This window comes from Peromyscus leucopus, chromosome 12, assembly GCF_004664715.2.
Source record: "Peromyscus leucopus breed LL Stock chromosome 12, UCI_PerLeu_2.1, whole genome shotgun sequence".
Taxonomy (NCBI): Eukaryota; Metazoa; Chordata; class Mammalia; order Rodentia; family Cricetidae; genus Peromyscus; species Peromyscus leucopus.
Window position 1 is genome coordinate 59,660,531 of NC_051073.1, and position 20,258 is coordinate 59,680,788.

The 20,258-nt window shown below is 45.0% G+C and overlaps 1 protein-coding gene across 1 annotated transcript; it reads left to right on the forward strand.

The window, feature by feature from the left end:
• The first annotated feature begins 900 nt into the window (after nt 1-900).
• On the forward strand, nt 901-14,526 carry Csta (cystatin A). Its single transcript, XM_028862646.2, has 3 exons — nt 901-1,163; nt 9,926-10,027; nt 14,320-14,526. The coding sequence occupies exons 1-3, from the start codon at nt 1,098-1,100 to the stop codon at nt 14,446-14,448; spliced, it is 297 nt and encodes a 98-aa protein (XP_028718479.1). The 5' UTR covers nt 901-1,097; the 3' UTR covers nt 14,449-14,526.
• The last annotated feature ends 5,732 nt before the right edge of the window (nt 14,527-20,258 follow it).

Below are 20,258 nucleotides of genomic sequence, written 5' to 3' on the forward strand. Positions count from 1 at the left end.
AAAGAGAGCCTTCATCCAGTAATTGATGAAGAGACCCACAGCCAAGCACCAGGTCCAGCTCCCGGAGTCCAGTCGAAGAGAGGGAAGAGGGATTGTATGAGCAAGACAGGTCAAGATCATGATGGGGAAATCTACAGAGACAACTGAATCAAGCTCATAGGAACTCAGGAACTTTAGACCGACAGCTGTGGAGCCTGCATGGGACCGGACTAGACCCTCTGCATATGGGAGAGAGTTGTGTAGCTTGGTTTGTTTGTGGGCGCCCTGGCAGTGAGATCAGGATCTATCCCAGTGCATGAGCTGGCTTTTTGGAGCCCATTACCTATGGTGGGACACCTTCCTCAGCCTTGATGCAGGGGGGAGGGGCTTGGTCCTGCCTCAACTGAATATGCCAGGCTTTGCTGTCTCCCCATGGGAGGCTTTACCCTTTTAGAGGAGGGGATGGGGAGGTGGGGAGGGGGGAGGCAGGGAAGGAGTAGGAAGAGGATGAGAAGGGAATCTGTGGTTGGTATGTAAAAATGAACAAAAAAATTTCTTAAATAAAATAAAAAACAAAAGAATCAACAGCAGAAGAAATAAAGATGTTTGTCATTCTTTGTGTTTGGGGATAAGCATTTTAGAAACTAAAAGTAAAAGTTCTCCAGATAGTTTTGTTGTCTTTATAAAGCTGAGTGAATTCTAAGCCACCAGACTTGACATTATTAAGTATTCTCTTAAAAGAACTCTTCCAGGTGTAGCATATTTGGAAACTCTGACTACACGTGTCGTTCCTCATGTATATGACACCACAGGATGAAATAATTGGCACAGATCGCAGGGAGGAACCTCTACTAACCACGCACGAATTCTGGGCACACCCAAAATTCACAACCCCCACCTCAGCAGCGCCCCCCCCTCCCCAACTCCACTCAGCGTTTCCTCTCAGGGAGGCACTAAGACTTGCCGGAGGCCACACTCATTCCCTCCGTCCCTCAGCTATTGGGAAGCTAATACAGTATATAGGAGGAGTTTATGGGCACCTTTAAAACCCTGAGTCTCTGGGTTTGCCTGATCATATCTTCTCTGCATCCTGCCCAGTGAAGAAGCCAGTCACCAGAATGATCCCCGGAGGCTTGACAGAGGCCAGACCTGCCACTCCAGAAATCCAGGAGATTGCTGACCAGGTGAGTCGGAGCATTTCAGGAAAAAGTTTGATCCCATATCAGACTTTCACCGTTTGGTTCGTAATTTGTCCCTGTGTTAAAAGTGTGGGAAACCACAGAAACCAGATATGTGTGGGTTTTATTCAGACTCTTGTGCAGCTAAAGGTGGAACATTAAGTCTTTTCAGAGAAACTTCAACATTGCACAAGTAAAATTGGCCAAGTCGTTTATTGCAGCCTCAGTTTCCCCATTTGCTGAAGGCGAACTTGTAAAAAAGTCTCTAAACCTTTTACTTACAAGCGTGATCCCAAGAGCTCTAATGTGCTTGTTCACAGAATTGTCCAATCTCACTAATTGAAGCCAGCTGTGACGGCTCCTAAGGCTGTTAAGGATTCCTGAGCTAATTCCCAGGATGCTATTCACGCCACACCATTACAGGCAAAACAGAACTCAATGTTTTTAGCAAGCTAATGCATCTTTTTTTTGGGGGGGAGGGAGGTTCAAGGCAGGGTTTCTCTGTGTAGCTTTGGTGCCTGTCCTGGATCTTGAATTCATAGATATCTGCCTGGCTCTGCTTCCCTGTGCTGGGATTAAAGGTGTGAGCCACCGCCGCCCGGCAAGTTAATGCATCTTGCTTAACTATCATCTATATATAAAAAACGTGTTTAACTATCATCTATATATTAGAAAAGTGTTGTGTTGCATGTTTTATAAAAGAGAAATACATGCAAATTACAGGTGTGGGTTTGCAATCTGTCACCTTATTTTCTTACACCATTTTTTTTTTCCTCCCTGAAATATCATCCTGGCAGACAAGATCAGTTTTGTCTATTGTTTGTTTGCCTGTTTGACTGAGACCTGGCCTGGCTACGTCCTGGCTGGCCTAGCACTTAGGTAACCCAGGCTGACTTCAAACTCACGGCACGACTTCTCCTGCCTCAACTTCCTGAGTGCTGGGATTACAGGCATGCATCTTGGTGCTTACAGGCATGCATCATGGTGCTAGGCATCATCGGCTTTTATCTGAGCAGAAGAGATGGGAGCCTTCATATTTAAGGCATTGAACATTCTAGAGGAGGTCACAGGCCTAAAATTCAGTGGCTAAATATTAAAGGCTAAATAGTTCTCACACCATAGGTTTAGTTCAATAAATGCCTGGGAGCATTTTGTTTTTGAAGAAGATGACGTTAAATCTTTATACCTTCGCTAGAATCCTCACATCGAGCTGGTGTTCTCAGACTTGAATGTGACATGAGTTACCTGTCGACCTCGATAAAATGCAGGTCTGACTGAAGAGGGCTGGACGAGCCTGCATGTTCACATTTCTTCCAGGCTCTCAGGAGCTGTGGTTGCTCCTACCTACAACTTTGCTTTCCCGTAGGACCAGATATCTGGCATCCTAGGAGGCTTGTGAGAGACGGAATTTTAAAATAGGGTACCAAGAAAAGGCCCTCCATGTCATTTGTAAGAAGAAAGTGCTAAAAGGACTAACTAAAATAATGTGCATAAAAATTGTGTCAAAAACAAGTATCACAGATGAGGCATCACTGTTGTTTATGTCGCCAGAAAAAAAAAAAAATCCCCAACCTGAAAAGTCCCCCTGAGATGTTCCAGGAACCAGAGCTATGGGGGATAGACAGGGAAATATAGTTGTCTGAAATACAGAAGAAACAGCGGGTTTTAATGATCTTTAATAGTTGATCACCTGGTTATCTAGAACAATCGCTCTTCTTTGAAATGGGGGGAGGGGACTTGCTGTTTCTCCAAGTGGTCCCAGCCTCAGAGGTTCAAGTAATCCTCCTGCCTCTAGTCTCTCAAGTACCTGGGACTCCAGGAGTGTGTCATCTTGCCTAGCTAGGATAGTTTTTAAATATAATATTTTTACTAGTTCTTTGGGAATCTCATATCTATATACATACCCAATGTATTTTGATCCTATAATTTTGCAAAGTTAGAAAGCTACCGGAAGGGCTTCCCTTGCTAGTGACGCCATCTGTTGACCATGTCTTCAGTGATAACATTAATTTAGCAGTGTGCTCTTGCAGCTTCGGAGACGCAGAATGAGAAATAGATTTTTACAAGGCCACCTCACCCCAGGAAGGAGCCTCACTACTGTAAAAACCTTCGCTTCCGTCCCCCCTCCCACTGATCTTCAAAGCCCTGGAGCAGGCAAAGGATTGCACCCCATTTTTAGATGATGAAACCAAGATTCAAAACACGTGAGAGTCACCCAGTCAAGAAGTTAATCTGTCCTTTCCACTGTGCAGCCTCAACACACGGGGAAGCTTTTGCGGGTATGAGAATGCCGCAAACCTGCCTTCTCCACGCAAGCCTTGGTGGCCCCCACTTTAAAGCACAATGCAAGTTTCGTAGGCATGAACCATTTCATGGTAGGGGCACTTCCTGAGTCTCTCCTGAGTGTCTAAGCATCGGGCTACAAACTGTAGAAGCTGCATAAAGGGCTATAAGACATGGACACTGCTCCTGAGAAATTAACAGTATGGAGGAAGTCAAAATGTCTGGGGTATGTTATAAAATAAAACTTAATTAAGTACACTTCCATTATCATAGGTTTAAGACTAAAAAGGACGTTCGGCATGGCTGTCAAGTCCTTTACTATCTGTCAGGTGAACAAGTACAATGTGTGGCTCAGCTCCCAGATACCACTCATGTGTCCTGTCTTACAGGGGACAATTCTCAGCTAAGTGTTGGGAGGCAGAGAGGCAGGCAGTAAACTGTATATTGTAGGGAGCATCTTCTCAGCCACATCAATCATTCCCCTTCCAAAGAACCCCACAAGGCAGATCCTACTGAAAGTCCTTGTTAAGTCAGGAAATGGAATCAACTCCTCCAGGATTAGAGTCGGTTGGGTCTCCACACAGTGTCAGGCCAGAGAGGGTTATGGCATCCCTAGAATGATTTAAGGGATCCCAGAGAAAATCTCCACTTCTGTGATTTACTTTGTACTTTTATTCCTTACATATATATATATATATATATATATATATATATATAAACAAACAAAAAAAAACAATATATACATTCATTCCCATCCACGAGAAACCATAACATCTTCAATGAAAGACCCAAATAAGCAGATGGCCCCAATAGCAAGTTCAGATTGCAGGTGGTGATCTTTGATTGTCTATGTAAGTAGCCACTGAAAGAGAATTCCAGGTATGTTTATCTGAGGGAATGAAATGTTATTTTAGTGATTATTTTTAGAGGCAAAGGCTATGATTACACATGCAAATGTATGTGCACAGTGCACATGCTTGTCTTCACGTCGGAAACCTGGTTGCTGAACACCATTCCTGGCGAACACGCTAAGCAAGCATGAGCTTGTTGGCCGGGACACCACACAAACACCTCATCGGCACAACTGAGCACACCCTGAGCTCCAGCATGTCATTGACCTCGTCTACAGATTTAGGTTCTTCTCTCCAACCTAAGCTTCCTCGTCAGTCCCTTCTGGTGTCCCATGCCAAGAGGGTCTGTCATTCAGCTGCCCCAGCGTTCCCAGGAAATCCACGCTCCCATCTTTATCAGCACATGCCTGGGTCCTCTTGGTCCACGATGGATATTTTCACATACTCCTCCACTCTGATTCCCATGATCCTGTGAGCTGTGACGTTCCAGTCTTCAATTAGAGGTCACTCCCATGGCCCTCGCTCCCTCCTCCTCCACTTCTGCTCCAGGAAGTCACAGAACCGCAGGAAGCTCGCCATTCCAGTGTGATGAATGACTGTCCATGTCACAGCAGGACCCTGGGGACAGCAGAGCGTCCCTTCTATTCTACTCGTTGTTGTTTTCCTAGAAGCCTATACTTTCTCCCCACTGTTGTTGGTGCTGTGTCGTGGTCCCCACCCCCACTCCCTTACCCCCCCATCCTCCCATGGGCCCCTCAGCAGGTTTCTCAGTTCTTATTCTGCTTGGAAAATCGCTAGCATCTGGCGCCTGGCGAGGAAGTACCTCAGTTTATCATATTGCTTCAGTCCTACACTGTCTTTCCACCGTCTATGTGGCTTCATTTTTTTGTGTCTGGCACACTTTTCATACTTCCTTCAAAAACATTATCAGGTGACAAATGTCCACAAGACGTGTCCCTCTAGCTTTACCGTATTTTCACACTGCTCCCTGAATTCTCTTTTCTTACGGTAAAATTCCCTTAAATGGCGTCTGTCCACCTCGTAGCCATCACCCCCTAGCCACTACTCCTCTGAAGATTGATGGCAGGATGGGAAAATGCATTAATGTCGGGTGCCCCCACGGCTCAATTCTAGAAAATGAACAGCTCAACTCAGCCAGATTTGCAGCCATTGGGAAATCTCGAACAGCTCTGGAAATGTATTTACCGGGTGCCCCTTCGGGACAAAGTGACAAATACATGGTTTCCAGCCATCATCAGGAGAAGAGGTCCTGGCTACAGCACAGGTCCAGTCTGTCACACACCAGGCTCCACGAACGCATCCCCAGCTGGCTCTGGCCTTCTGGTAGCATCCCTGCCTCCACACATACACATTGAAGTTCTCCCAATGCCAAACTGCTTTCTGAATCTTAAAGTTTCACTAACAATCTCTCCACCTGCATCTTCCCCTACCTCCCAGCTCGCCATCAGCACCCAGGTCCATAGCATCCCACATTAAAGGACACAAATCAGTGTCACTACAAAGGGCACGGAGGCTGCCCCTTCCACAGTGAGCCGGACAGCACAGGCACAGTGCTGGTGAGAAACAAACCAGAGCGTTGGAAATCAGTTCTCTCAGGGAAAATTCCAGGCCTGCGATTTACACAAGGACAATGAAGAAAATGCAGAGATCCATCAATAGGAGAGACAGAAATAAGCCCTTACAACATATCTTAAAAAAAAAAAAAATCAAGACGGGGGCTAAAAAGATGGCTTGGCGGTTAGGAGTGCGAACTGCAGAGGACCCAAGTTCAGTTCCCAGGAGCCACGGCAGAGAGCTCAAGACTGCCTGCAACTCCAGCTGCAGGAGATCTGACGCCCTCTTCTGGACTCCCTGGGTACCTACCCTCCCATGCGCACATGCCCACATACAGGCACACAATTCAAGTGAAAAATAAAACAAAATAAAAAACAGCCAAGACTGAAACCCAGAAGGATCATAGCTCAGATACTTGCTAGTAAACAAAGGCTTTAGAATCGCTAAGACAATGATGAATGATTTTTAACCCTCACCTCCAGTTCCTTACTTGTGAACTGTTAGGTTAAATAAGTCAGTTTGGGGATTAGTGTAGAGATTAGGCCTTTCTAACTCAGTGGATACCCAGTGCCGGGGCCCTTCCTCTGGACCCTCCAAGGCTTCAGGACGCAGAGAACCCAAGATGTTTCTCCTCACTCGGCCTCTCTCTCCACACAGCTGTGCGCAGCTCCTCTCTCGCACCCCGCTCTTGCCGGTCCAGTCTTTCCCCTCACTGTTTGTCTTCTTTTCTCCACTTGACACCCAACAAAGCAGTTATTCTCAAGTCACCTAGCCTGAAGGCTTTGGGAGAAAATGGGTGGTGCATGTTGGGACTTCAAAAATAATCTGAGGACTCAGTCTGCAGACACCTTTGAAAATAGTTCTAACAGTCAACTGAGGCACCAGCGGAGAAAGACTGAAAACATCAACCCACCGAGGGGAAGGATTCAGGGGGTCTGACTGAAGGGAGGTGTGCTTAAATGCTTCACCAGAGAGCAGGGAGCCAACTTCTCAATGGAGACAGAGTTAGTTTCCCTCCTAGGGGCAGGAATGATTGTGGGGAACACCTATCAGAAAGGTAACAGGAAGTCAGTGGACACTGCCTGAAGGACATGGATAGAAGTGAGAAGATGGAAACTGAGTCATCTAGATGAAGCTACACCGTGAAGGGTAAGCCTGAGCCTGAGTAGGAGATTCACACTGCAGAGCTGTATTAGACTGCTGATGGCTGGCACTGGCAACCCCAGGAATCAGTCAAGATATCGGGGTGTGGAGGTGTGTGTGTGGGGGGGGTACTGATGGGTCTGTATGACCAACAACTAGACCATCGCTGGGTCCTTCCCCTCATCATCCTCCACTCTGAGACATGAGCTATCGCCCTTTCTCTGTCCTAGTGGAAATCTGGAGCTTGGCTATTAGCAGAAACTGAGCCCGGGTGATCACAGCAGATTCTAGCCTGTCAGGTCCAGCTGTGTCCCTGAAAAAGGATGGGTTCAGAACACTCGGTCAATGTTTACACAATGAATGTGAGGCTAACTCCTCTCAGCAACGCTGGCAGCTAAGTTCCTCCCCTGCCACAGACGGATTGACGGCTCGAACACAATCTGCATTGAATGCCTGGGACCTGGGAACATGCTGTCTCACAAGGCAACACAATTTTGCGGATGTGATCAGACAGAAGCAGGAAGGTGATGTGCCCAAAGCACTCACAGGATCTTTATAAAAACCACAGGAAAATCCTATATTCTGATTTGTAAATGTGTTTTTTGGAAGGGGGTTAGATGAGGAAATCTAAAGCTGTTTTATGTGTATGTTAGAACTGATTAAACAAGTAAATAGATTGTGAATGCAAGCCAGGCTTCATCCTCAGCGACTGAGAAAGGAGTTACTGCCAAGGGGTGGGGGGTGGGGGTGGTATACACCTTAAGTCCTAGCACTTGTGAAGCAGAGGCAGGTGGATCTCTGAGTTTGAAGCCAGCCTGCTCTACACAGCGAGTTCCAGGACAGTTGTCGTTATTTCCTAAGCGATATATAGTAACAGCTGTTTACTACGTGTTTTGTTGTATTAGTTGGTGTAAGTTGTCCAGAGATGAGTTAAGGCATGTGAGAATGTGTGCATGTAAATTCCATGGTATTTTAACATAAGAGGCCTGAGCATCTTGGTATCTACAGGGGGTCCCAGAACCAATCCCCTACCAATACCAAGGGACAACTGTAGCTGCCATACACAACTGTATGTGCACACTGCATATATAATTATGCATATGAATGTATACATGCACCCCATATACACATATACACAGATGAACTGATAGATACACATACTTATATTAGTATGCCTACATACAATGTGTAGCTTTCCACTGAGTATACACAGAAGCAATGGAATCGTAAAACAGTGAGTGTACACGCTGTCCTGATCTTAGCCAGTCTCCAAAAATGGAGCCAGTGCACCCTCAGAGAAATGGTTAATTACAGAGAAGAGGCTGGTAAATGCTGTAACGCCACAGAGGGAGGAAGCACTCATAAAACGATGAAGCCTCATGGGAAGGACACCAAGTTGGGGGCTCTCAACAGACAAGTGAAGGACAATATAAGCAAAAAAGTAAGTCATGGTGAATTTACAACCTGTGGACTAAGAGAAGCATATGTAAGTCATAGTAATAAAACCAAAGGCTAAATAAACAGGGAGTGGAGAGCGAACAGGCTTCTTAACAGTAGAATTCTAATCAACACATGCATAAGGAATGGGAGAAAATGTTTTAAATTGTTATTTGGCAAAAGCCAGAGTAATGATCGTTGTCAAGAAGGATGCCGAGGTTAGGGATGAAGGCCCAATGAGAAAAAGTCTCCTGGGTGATGAGAAACTGCTGTGTGGTCCAAGCATGCTTCCCCTTTCATCACAGAGGGGTAGGACAGTGACTTACAGTAACCAAGTGACAGTATCTCCATCAGCGATAAGGGAAGCTGTGGGTCCTGATCAATGCACTCAGGCACTCCAGTGTGTGCTGTAAAGAACGTAGAATGCAAGCATAAGAGAGGTCAGACCAACCCCAATCAAGGGACACTCTATAAATTGACAGTCCGGAATCAGGGCTGGAATGACAAAGACAGACCAGAGTTAACCCCGCTGAGAGACCAAGAAGACATGATGTCCAGTGCAGTGCCGGATCCTGGAGGAGAGGGGACATTTGAGAGACAGATGAAAACATCTACAGATTCCTTAATAATAATACTCCATTGTAGTGTTCTGGCTTAGATGATTCTAGAATGGGTGTGGGTGTGTAAGACAGAAACATCAGGGGAAACTACAACTGCTTCAAATCAATTCATTATTTTCACCATTAATTGGGCAATCAGTTTAAAATGCTAAGTAGTAATTGCTGCTGTCCTGTTTTTAATTAGTAATCAAATATAGATGTCACTATTGGAGCTCTTTATTGCAAATTGTGACAATATTGGTTTTTGCTTTGTGTGTGTGTGTGTGTGTGTGTGTGTATGTATGTATGTATGTGTGTGTGTATGTGTGTGTGTGTGTGTGTGTGTGTGTGTGTGTGTGTGTGTGTGTGTGTGTAGATCATCACAGGACAACTTGCAAGAGACCATTCTCTCCTTCCACCATGTGAGTGCCAGAGATGGAATCCAGGTTGTCATGCTTTCTCGGTGACAAGTGGCATTACCTGCTAAGCTATTTGGAGGTCCTAAATTGTGACTGTTTTGTAATACCACACTGATTTGATATTAATTCAGCCTCATGCATACTGTAATGTTCTTAAAGTGTTTTCTATGGAAAAAAAGAAGATTGCATCATTTTTCATTTAATTTGTTTTATTTTGATTTTTGAGGCAGGGTCTCAATCTATATCCCCAACTAGCCTGGAACTTTCTATGTAGCCCAAACTGCTCTTGAACTGGACGCTCCTGCCTCCATCTTTCAAGTCCCAGGACTATAGGCTCGAGCCACCCTGCCAGCCTTCCTCAGCATCTCCGAGGACTCTCAGTAGTATGAGGTTCCCAGATTTGTAGCTCACGTAAGCAGTCAACACAGCTCTAACGTCTTTTCTTCCTTTCTCTTCATAAGGTCAGAGCACAGCTTGAAGAGAAAACCAATGAGAAATATGAAAAATTCGAAGCCGTCGAGTACAAAACTCAAGTCGTCGCAGGAATCAATTATTTCATTAAGGTTAGACTCTGACCTCACTTAAGTGCTGACGAGAGACTTCCTGTTGCCCCGACTATAACTTCATTTCTACCAGTTGTCTTTAAGGCAGTACATGGCACTTGTAGGTGGAAGTTTCCTGAAGGATATTCACCTTGTTTTTCCTTGTCAATATAGAAAGCTAACTTATACGGTTCTTAATTTCTGGAACCTGTATAGAAAAATATGGTGTAACAGCACAGGGCATTGGTCTCCGGCCATGGCTATTTCTTCTGTGGGGTAGATGTGGAGGGTAAGATCTTAGGATGTGGGAGTTAACCAGACAGTGTCTTAGAGCTTTTGCCCCCTCTAAACTTCCTAATTCTGCCTGTGTCCAAATTAAATGCACTTAAAGAAGGACTTCAATCATTAGCTGATAATTCAAGCCACTTTCATCCTTTAAATAAGCAGTTATTAATATCATTTAAATAATTCTTTGTATAACTCAAGCGGGTCCAACTTGTGGCACTCCAGCTACAGCGTAACACCGTATTTATAGTATTTTAAAAATGAATTTTAGGAGCTGGAGAGATGATTCAGCTGTTAAGAGCGAATGCCGCTCTTGCAGAAGTCCCGGGCTCAGTCTCCAGCATCCACATCAAGCAGTTCACAACCACCTGAAACTCCGGGTTTCTGACAGCTCTGGTCTCCGAGGGCACCTATTCCTATGTGCACCTAGCCATACACAGACGCACATGCATACACATAATTTTTTAAAATTGTAAAACAAATCTTATAGCCAGTCATATCAAAAAATCAAATTAAATGGTGTCCTGATTGAGTTCTAATGGGAGAAAAAATACTTTGACATTCTTGGGGTATCAAAGGAACCAATTAAAAACCTCAACTGTGGATGATAAGTAGGAGCTGCATTGTGTTTATCTCTATGTGTTAAATGATGACAACCTTGATTTCAAAGGTAACAGATATTCAAGTGCATCTACCTCCTCTGCTTTGCCAGTTGACAAGGCACAGTGTCATTTGTTTCTTTAAAAAATAATTAACGCCAGGCAGTGGTGGTGGCGCATGCCTTTAATCCCAGCACTCGGGAGGCAGAGCCAGGCGGATCTCTGTGAGGCCAGCCTGGTCTACAGAGTGAGTTCCAGGAAAGGTGCAAAGCTACACAGAGAAACCCTGTCTCGAAAAACACCAAAAGAAAAAAAAAAAAAAAAAAAAAAAAAAAAAACTTGACATGAACAGAGCTAGCCATCTCAACATGAGCTCCTTTCAAAGTGAGCTCCTGGGTTCTGTATGGGGAACAGACCAGTCCGGTTCAATCAAATTCGAGTTCCTGGTGTGTTCCGGGCCTGAAGAAACATGGGAAGGAGCCCTAGATGTACCCTCAGCAGAAATTGCTTCCTTCCATGATCTTTCTTCACAGTTGAGAAAGAAAGTTTCCAGGAAAAATGATTTTGTTCAAAGAGGAAATTTTCTACCAAAACTGAGATTATCTTAAACACTTTTGATTATCCAAATAAATACGTTTCATATTAATTCCCTCACATATTTCTTTAAAAAGCTCATCAGAAAATGATCTTGAAAATTTCTTCCCTTGACCACCCTATTGCAGTGTGCACACTGTCTCTTCCCTCCTCCACTTCCCTCTCCCCCTCCCTCCCTCCCCCCCCCCCCCCCCCCGTCTCCTGTCTCCTCTCTGCCCTTCTCCCCTCTCCCCTCACTCCCCTCTTCCCCACCTCCTCCCCTTCTCCCCACCTCCTCCCCTTCTCCCCCGCTCCCCCCTTCTCCCTGACCTCCTTCCCTCCTTCCTTCCTGCAGGCTCACTGCTGAGTCCTCTCAACCTCTTTAGATTTCAGTTGTTACTGGTAGGCTTTTCTGTCTGTCTTGAGTCCCTGCTGGAGAGTCCCAGAATGAAGGATCACACACAGCCTTTGATGTTAGGTTGTCCTGGGTTTGTTTGTTCAAAATCTATGTGATCCCAAGATCTCTTGCCCTGAGTCTGGTCCCCACCGACCCTGACCAGTGGGGACAATAACCCACGGTGAATTTAGAATGTGCGGGGTACTATTCTGTAAGCAGGCCATATTCCTCTTCACCTAATCCTCATGAAAAAGCCAGGAAACAAAAACACGCCACTTCTACTGTGTTACCAGTCAGAAAATTGATCCCCGGAAAGGTAAATGACTCTAGAAGTTCACACTACTGTCAGCACAGAGCCAAGAAGTCCACCTGGAGCACTGACTCCGGTAATGTCAACAGTGTTTGCAAAGGTTGATGCCCCGTTTCCAAGTAGGAAACAAACGCTTAAAAAAAAAAAAAAATTACACCCTTAACCCAGTACTCAGGAGACAAGGCAGAAGGATTCGGAGTTGGAGGCTAGCCTGGGCTACATAGAGAGATCCTTCCTCAAAACAAATCCAACCAACAAGAGGGGGGCTACAGAGCGAGATCCAGGACAGGTACCAAAACTACACTACACAGAGAAACCCTGTCTCGAAAAACCAATGAGAGAGAGAGAGAGAGTCAAAATGATGTATGTGGACGTTGGAATCTGACAGATCTAGGTTTAAATGGGTTGTGCCATTTTTTCACTGAGAGCTTTGTGGGAAGCCTTGACTACATCTCATTGGTTTCTGTTGTCGTCTTGTTTGGTTTGGTTTGGTTGTTTTTTTTTTTTTGTTTTTTTTTTTTTTGTTTTTTTTTTTTTTTTTTTTTTTTGTTTTGTTTTTGTTTTTCGAGACAGGGTTTCTCTGTGTAGCTTTGCGCCTTTCCTGGAGCTCACTTGGTAGCCCAGGCTGGCCTCGAACTCACAGAGATCCACCTGGCTCTGCCTCCCGAGTGCTGGGATTAAAGGCGTGCGCCACCACCGGCCGGCATGGTTTGGTTGTTTTGACACTGGGTCTCATGTATCTCCGGCTGTCGGAACTCGAACTCCACCTATAGTAGAAAAATGACCTTGAATCTCTGCTCCTCTTGCCTCCAGCTCCTGAGTTCTGGGATTACAGTCGGCACACACCACCTGCCTTAGGAGGTGCTGGTTGACCGAACCCAGGGCTAGGTGCCAGCCAGACCAACACTGCACTGACCGAGCTGCATCCTCAGCTCCAGAAAACTGGTCTCTTTAATCTGTTGCTGGCATCTTTAAAACTGATACTGTCACAGCTTTTTTTCAGACCTCCAGTAAGAGGTCAGGGTGACCACACACACACACACACACACACACACACACACACACACACACACGCGCGCGTTTTGTATGACGCTCATCATAGTGTCATATATAATGGTAAACTTTGACAAATAGCATTGGAAGATTAGGGCAGGAAGGGATATCAGAGCACAACCTGTACATGTCACACAAAGTTTTTATTGTTCCAATAAAGAACAAAGTTGCAATTCTTCTCTCTATGTTCTAGGTCCTGGGTTCGTGCCCAAACTACCATCCAGATCCTTACCCCAATGGCATCTAAGCTTCTTAATTTTACTTTACAAAGAGAGCCGGCAGGCTACCCACCCCTGCTCAGTTCTCAATGCCTGGGGGGCATTCATAAAGTGGGTTCTAATACAGCATAGGTACAGGAACCGTACAGTCCCCTTTTCTAAAGCAATTCTGAGTATTTGTCTCCCTTATTGAACTATATGGCAATTTCTCTCCCAACCTGGAAAACAGAATCACCAAAAATACAGGCTGCCCTCCGTGTCTCTTCTGGATATTGTGAAAATACAAAGTAACTCTGATGTAATTGTGCCCGGAGTCTAATGAAAAGTGCAATCAATTAAACCAGATGGAGATGGATGGCAAGAGTGTTGGTTGCTCTGGCAGAGGACACGGGTTTGGATTCCAGCACCCACATGACAGCTCACAACCATCTCTAACTCCAGTGTGAGGGAAGATGACGCCATGTTCTGGTCTCTTCAGGCATTACATGCACATGGTACACTTAAATACAAAGCAGGCAAATTGTTCATACAAAAAAATATTTTTCTAAAAAGTATTAAAAATAAATCTTGAAAATATACTTCCTGCCATACTGTTAACTGCTCTTCCTAGAAACATACGGGTTGATGGGGTTGATGGGAGCTTAGTTCACAGATGCTGCTTTGGGCCAGTGTCATTTCAGGATGGCTTACAAGACAGCAGATCTGTCATACAATGGAGATCCATGTGAATAATCGAATAATCTCCTTCTCTCTCTCTCTCTCTCTCTCTCTCTCTCTCTCTCTCTCTCTCTCTCTCTCTCTCTCTCTCTCTCTCTCTCTCTCTCCCCTTCCTCCCTCCTTTCTCTCTCTCTCCCTCTCCCTCTCTCTCTCTCTTTCAGGTGGATGTAGGCGATGGTCATTACGCGCACTTGAAAGTCTTTGAAGGTCTTCCTGGAAAAAATGAGGGTTTGGAACTTAGTGGTTACCAGACTAACAAAACCAAGGATGATGAACTGACCTACTTCTAAGCAGCAAACACTAAAGTGACCTGATTCCTCTCACTGTAAAGAGATGCGGTCATCAATAAAGAAGTGTTCTTCAAATAACTGTTTTCTTCCATTATTATTCATACATTGTATTGACCTTTGCTTTCTTGACAATGTTTGTTTGTTTGTTTTTAATGCCAAATGCTATTTTTTTAAAGATTTATTTATTTATTATGTATACATTGTTCTGTCTGTACGTATCCCCACAGGCCAGAAGAGGGCACCAGATCTCATTACAGATGGTTGTGAGCCACCATGTGGTTGCTGGGAATTGAACTCAGGACCTTTGGAAGAGCAAGCAGTGCTCTTAACCTCTGAGCCATCTCTCCAGCCCGCCAAATGCTGTTTATTGAAGGAGGGAGGAGGTCTTAAATAGAGGCTTACAGCACCATGGGAGAACCGTGAAGGGCAGAAGTTCACTACCGATGTTTTACAATCTTGCATCTAAACTGTTAACGCCCGTTATGCAGGATACATAGACAAGGAACTTCCCTTAAGCATTCAGGAGGGTGAAACCTGGCAGGGAATTGGCCTCAAACTCAGAGATCCACCTGCCTCTACCTCTCGAATGCTGGGATTAGTGTGTGCCACCACTACCCAGCCTGATATTATATCCACAGATTAAAGTTATAGATATCTTTTGGTCATATGACCATTTTAACAACATTAGTGCTTCCAACACATGGACAAAACATTCTATTTTTTCTGTGTATCTCCTTACAGTTTTTTATTTGTATTTTAGGATTTCGGGCAGCCTTGCCTCCCTGACAAATTTACTCCTAAAGGCTTGGCGCCGGTGGGAAGTTGTTACAATCGGATTTTTCTTTGAACTTATCTTTCAGACAAGCTATTGTTAGCATTGGGAAATACTCCTGGTGGGTGTTTTGTTGTTGTTTTTCTATACAGAGTCTCACTATGCAGCGCATGGATGGATTCACTGTGTAGACCAGGCTAGTTTGATGTAACTTGGGTGAGGCCATCAGGGCTGGGGTGTTTCCTTTAGGGCAAGCTTTTTAATTCCTGATTTAATCTCCAAGATCTTCTTTATTCTCCTGTGCAGATTTTCTATTTCTTCATCATTCAGTGCTGGTGGGGGCACATGTTCTTTTTTGTTTTTGTACTCTTGGGGGGGGGCCCGCCACCCAGCTCCCAAATAAATCACACACAGAGCCTTATTCTTACTTATGAATGCCAGGCTTAGCTTGGCTTAGTTTCTTGCCAGCTTAATTCTTAACTTAAAATTAACCCATCTACCTTCTGCCTCTGGGTTTTTCCCATTCTCTTACGTCTGTGATCTTACTCCTACTCTGTGGCTTGCTGTGTAGCTGGGTGGCTGGCCCCTGGAGTCCTCCTCCTTCTCTGGCTCCTCCTCTCTCCTTCCATCTCTTTTCTTCTATTTATACTCTGTGCTTGCCAGCCCTGCCTATCCTTTCTCCTGCCTTGCTATTGGCCAGTTCTTTATCAGACCATCACGTGTTTTAGACAGGCACAGTAACAAAGCTTCACAGAGTTAAACAAATGCAACATGAACAAAAGTAACACACCTTAAAATAATATTCTAGCCAGGCGGTGGTGGCGCACGCCTTTATTCCCAGCACTCGGGAGGCAGAGACAGGCAGATCTCTGTGATTTTGAGGCCAGCCTGGGCTACCAAGTGAGTTCCAGGAAAGGTGCAAAGCTAAACAGAGAAACCCTGTCTCGAAAAACCAATAATAATAATAATAATAATATTCTACAACAGGCACATGTCTGGGACATGTTCTGTCTGGGGCACAATTGTCAGAATAACATGTTACAGTTCTCTGTATTTCTGTGGTAGCTGCTGTATTGTCTCTGCTTAGATTTGTGAGCTCGTTTCCTGGAGTCCTCAGCTTTTGTGTTCCGTTTAGATCAAGAGTGAGCAACTCTTCAATCTTTTCCAACACTGATTTTGTTTTGCTTGTTTTCTGGTTCCCATCTGTTCCTGCCCTGGTTTCCAGTCTCTCCTTCCTTCCATTAACGCTGGCTTGACGGCTCTTCTCCCGTCACAGCGCCCGGCGGTCCATTTGTGATCCTGTGATGGTGAGCACTTAATGTGATCATCGTCGCTCTTGGCGGGCATGCGCTGCACCCTCCAAGCTCGGGTGTGTTCTTTCCCAGTTTTTATGGCCTTCAATTTTTGGGTTCTTTTAAAAGTTATCTGTTGACCCATTAGTTGTTCTGGCATATGTTGCCTAACTGTCCTGTGTTTGTGAATTTCCAAGGTTCTTCCTGCTAGTGATTTCTACTTTTACAATGTTGTGATGTTAAAAAAAAAAATTGCATGGTATTGGTCTTCTTCAGTTGCTAGACTTGTCTTGTGGTCTGGCATAGGATGTGTTGGACAATATTCTGTGTATTCTGTTTAGGTCCATTTGGTCAGGAGTGTGAAGTCCAGAGTTCCTATGCTGATTTTGTCTGAGTCATCTGTCTGATATTGAAAATGGTATATGAGCCAGGCGGTGGGGGTGGTGCACGCCTTTAATCTCAGCACTCGGGAGGCAGAGCCAGGCGGATCTCTGTGAGTTCGAGGCCAGCCTGGGCTACTGAGAAAGATCCAGGACAGGCACCAAAGCTACACAGAGAAACCCTGTCTCGGGGAAAAAAAAAGAAAGGAAGAAAATGGTGTATGTATGAAAGTCCCTTAGTATTGTGGGGTTTTTTGTTTTTGTTTTTGTTTGTTGTTATTGTTGATATTGCTGCTTTGAGACAGGGTCTCATTACAGCCCCTGCTGGCCTGGAACTCATGACCATCCCCGCCTCTATGTCCTGAGTGCTGGACAGGCCTGGGCCACCAACCCCAGCTCCTTACCATTACTGTATTCTAATCTCTCAACTGCCTTCAAATGTTTTCACATTTGCTTCATATGTTTCAGCGCTTCACTGCGGTGGCACAGCTCTGCATCCTCCTGACAAACTGATCCTTCATTTTGACCTTTGTGGACTCTCTGCCATCTTAAATTTCAAGTCATTTGGTCTAATGCAGGTCTCAGCACCACTCAGTTTCCTTTGTGTGTGTATATGTGTGTGTGTGTGTGTGTGTGTGTGTGTGTGTGTGTGTGTGTGTGTGTGTATAATATACCTTCTGTCTTTTCATTTCCAGTCTTTATACACCGTTAAAAATTAAACAACTGGCCAGGTGGTGGTGGTGGCGGTGGCGGCGGCGGCGGCGGCGGTGGCGGCGGCGCAGGCGCAGGCGCACGCCTTTAATCCCAGCACTCAGGAGGCAGAACTCTGAGAGTTCAAGGTCAGCCTGGGCTACAGAGTGAGTTCCAGGAAAGGCACCAAAACTACACAGAGAAACCCTGTCTCGAAAAACAAAAAACAAAACAACTGCTACAATTTACATTATAGTTGAATATTGGTTTTTGACCCATTTATTCATTGTCTTTTCATTCAGTGTAATCCATTTACATTCAAAGCAATTACTGACAGTAATGACTTATTTTGCTATTTTCTGACTTTTGTAGATATGCTGAGTCTACAAAGAAGGCAGAGGCAATGAGAACAGGGCAGTGCCTTTAGCACTACAAAAGACACTGAGAAATCTCCATGTAAGCTTCTCCTTCAGAACTTTGATTGCTCCCCAGGCTACAGGGAAGCTGGGCACCTGTGGTGATATATTGTGTCCTCCAGTACATTGTGTACCCTAATAAAGCTTATCTGAGGATCAGAGGAAAAAGCCAGCCACTATATTAAACATAGAAGTCGAGCAATGGTAGCACATGCCTTTAATCCCAGCACTAACGATAGAGGTCTGGAGGTCTGTACAGACAGACAGGAAGTGATGTAGCTGGGCGGAGAGGAAGTGAGATGCAGAACAGAAAAGCATATAGGCGTGGGTATATAGGAAGTAAGTCTCCTTGGAAGCTGAGGAGTCCATAAGGTGAGGTTGGCTGTGGCTTGTCCTATTCCTCTGATCTCTCAGTTTTCACCCCAATATCTGGCTCCATGTTTTGTATTAATAAGACCGTTTAGCAATTCATCTTACAGGCACCCAGCAGCCAGAGCCAGGGTTCTATCAATAAAGAGGAAAACGAAGTGTGGGACTAGCAGTATCCCACACATTCTGAGAAGCAGGAAAGCGCATGGGCCTCACAAACTGAAGAAGAAAAGCAGCAAGTTAAGAGCACAACAAAGACCCCATGCATGTGCTATTGTGGAACACACAAAAGGGACACCTAACCTGAGAGGTCCAAGTGGCAGACGGGAGTGACAGCTTTGACAGGAGCCACAGACAGGAGTTGGCAGGGGAGAGAGAGAGAGCAAGCTCAGACATCTGAAGGTGACCCTGGGTCTTGGCTAGGAGCAGAAGGTAGTCAGTACTGGTAGGAACCAGAGCACCGCAGAGGGGTGATGGGGGTGAGGACCTGGGAGCGGGGCGGAGCAGTGAGACCACCTTAAGGGATTTGTAGTTATCTTGAAGTCACTGCGGGGCTTTACATGAGACAGCTTTCGCTTGCTGGAGTGTGACACTGGAGCGGAAAGAACTCATTCGGTAGCAATTCTTTCGAAGTGCCGGTGGACTAGCTATCCCAATCTCTCCACGGAATCATGAGAGAGTCACCCAGGCCTGTCCTCAGCCGGCCACTGCATCTGGGAGCGGGTGCTTAACCCCACACCCCAACTACTTGAAAATTCTAACAACATGCTGAAGGAAAAGTTAGAGGGGTTTTTAGATTCTAACAAACTTTATTTCTACCTAGAAGTACAAAACTATAAACTGCTATAACACTGAGCTGATAAAAAACAGGTAACATGGTAAGACCAATAAACCAGGGAATGTAAAAATGATAAATCCTAAAATCTTAGTAACTAAAGCCTCTGGATCTAGAAAGATGGTTCCTCTGAAGTACTTCCATACAAGAAGAAAGACTGTTTGATCCCCAACTGGGGGTGTTAAGGCAGGACCCTGGGGCTTGCTGGCAGCCGGCCTAGCTGAATCAATAAGCTCCAGGTTCAGTGAGGGCCCTGTCTCAAAACACTAAGGTGGAGGGAGAGAGCAAAGAAGACCCTAGATGTCAACCTCCAGTCTCCAAACATCCAGACAATGAAGACTTACAAACACGCAGAAAACAAAACCTTACATGTTGTCTTTGGGGCACCATAGTACTTATTCCTGAAAAGCAAGCATGGGCTGCACATGGTAATGCACACTTGTAACCGCAGTACTCAGGGGGCTGAGGAAGAGGATTACTGCAAACCTGAGGTCAGCCTGGGCTAGTAAGACCCTGACTCACAGGAGCATGGCCAGGCATGGTGGTGTACACCTTTAATCCTGGAACTCAGGATGAAAAGGCCAGCCAATCTTTATGAGTGCAAGGTCAGCTTAGTCTGCATAGTGAGTCACAGGCCTGCAGCACGGCATTAATAGTGACCCTATCTCACACACACACCCAATTCATTAAACTCCCAAGAGGATAGAAGCCCATTCATAAGTTGTCACATCTTTACACAAAGTATTTATTTTCTAAGTCACCATTTTTATCCAGTTTCTCCTTCTTCTTCCCTTTTCCCCCACAGAGATAAAAGCTGATCTTGCTAGAAATGATCATTTCCACTTTCCTTACTTTTTCAATGTCTGTGCTTGGGACGAATTCTTTTGAAAGGTCAGTAGAATTTAGAGTATACTGCAAGGCTAGGTAAATATCTATACAGAGATCACAAGTGAGCTATATGATTCTAATGTTTGATTAGATCCCCTAACCTTAGGTACGATGTCCACTTCATAATTTAAAATGGGAGCACTTTGGATGAATCTCCTGCTTACACAT

Coding starts and splice junctions, on each gene's coding strand:
- Csta (XM_028862646.2), top strand. CDS start 1,098: ATGATCCCCGGAGGCTTGACAGAGGCCAGACCTGCCACTCCAGAAATC. Junction 1,164..9,925: donor TCCAGGAGATTGCTGACCAG/GTGAGTCGGAGC, acceptor TCTCTTCATAAG/GTCAGAGCACAGCTTGAAGA. Junction 10,028..14,319: donor GAATCAATTATTTCATTAAG/GTTAGACTCTGA, acceptor TCTCTCTTTCAG/GTGGATGTAGGCGATGGTCA.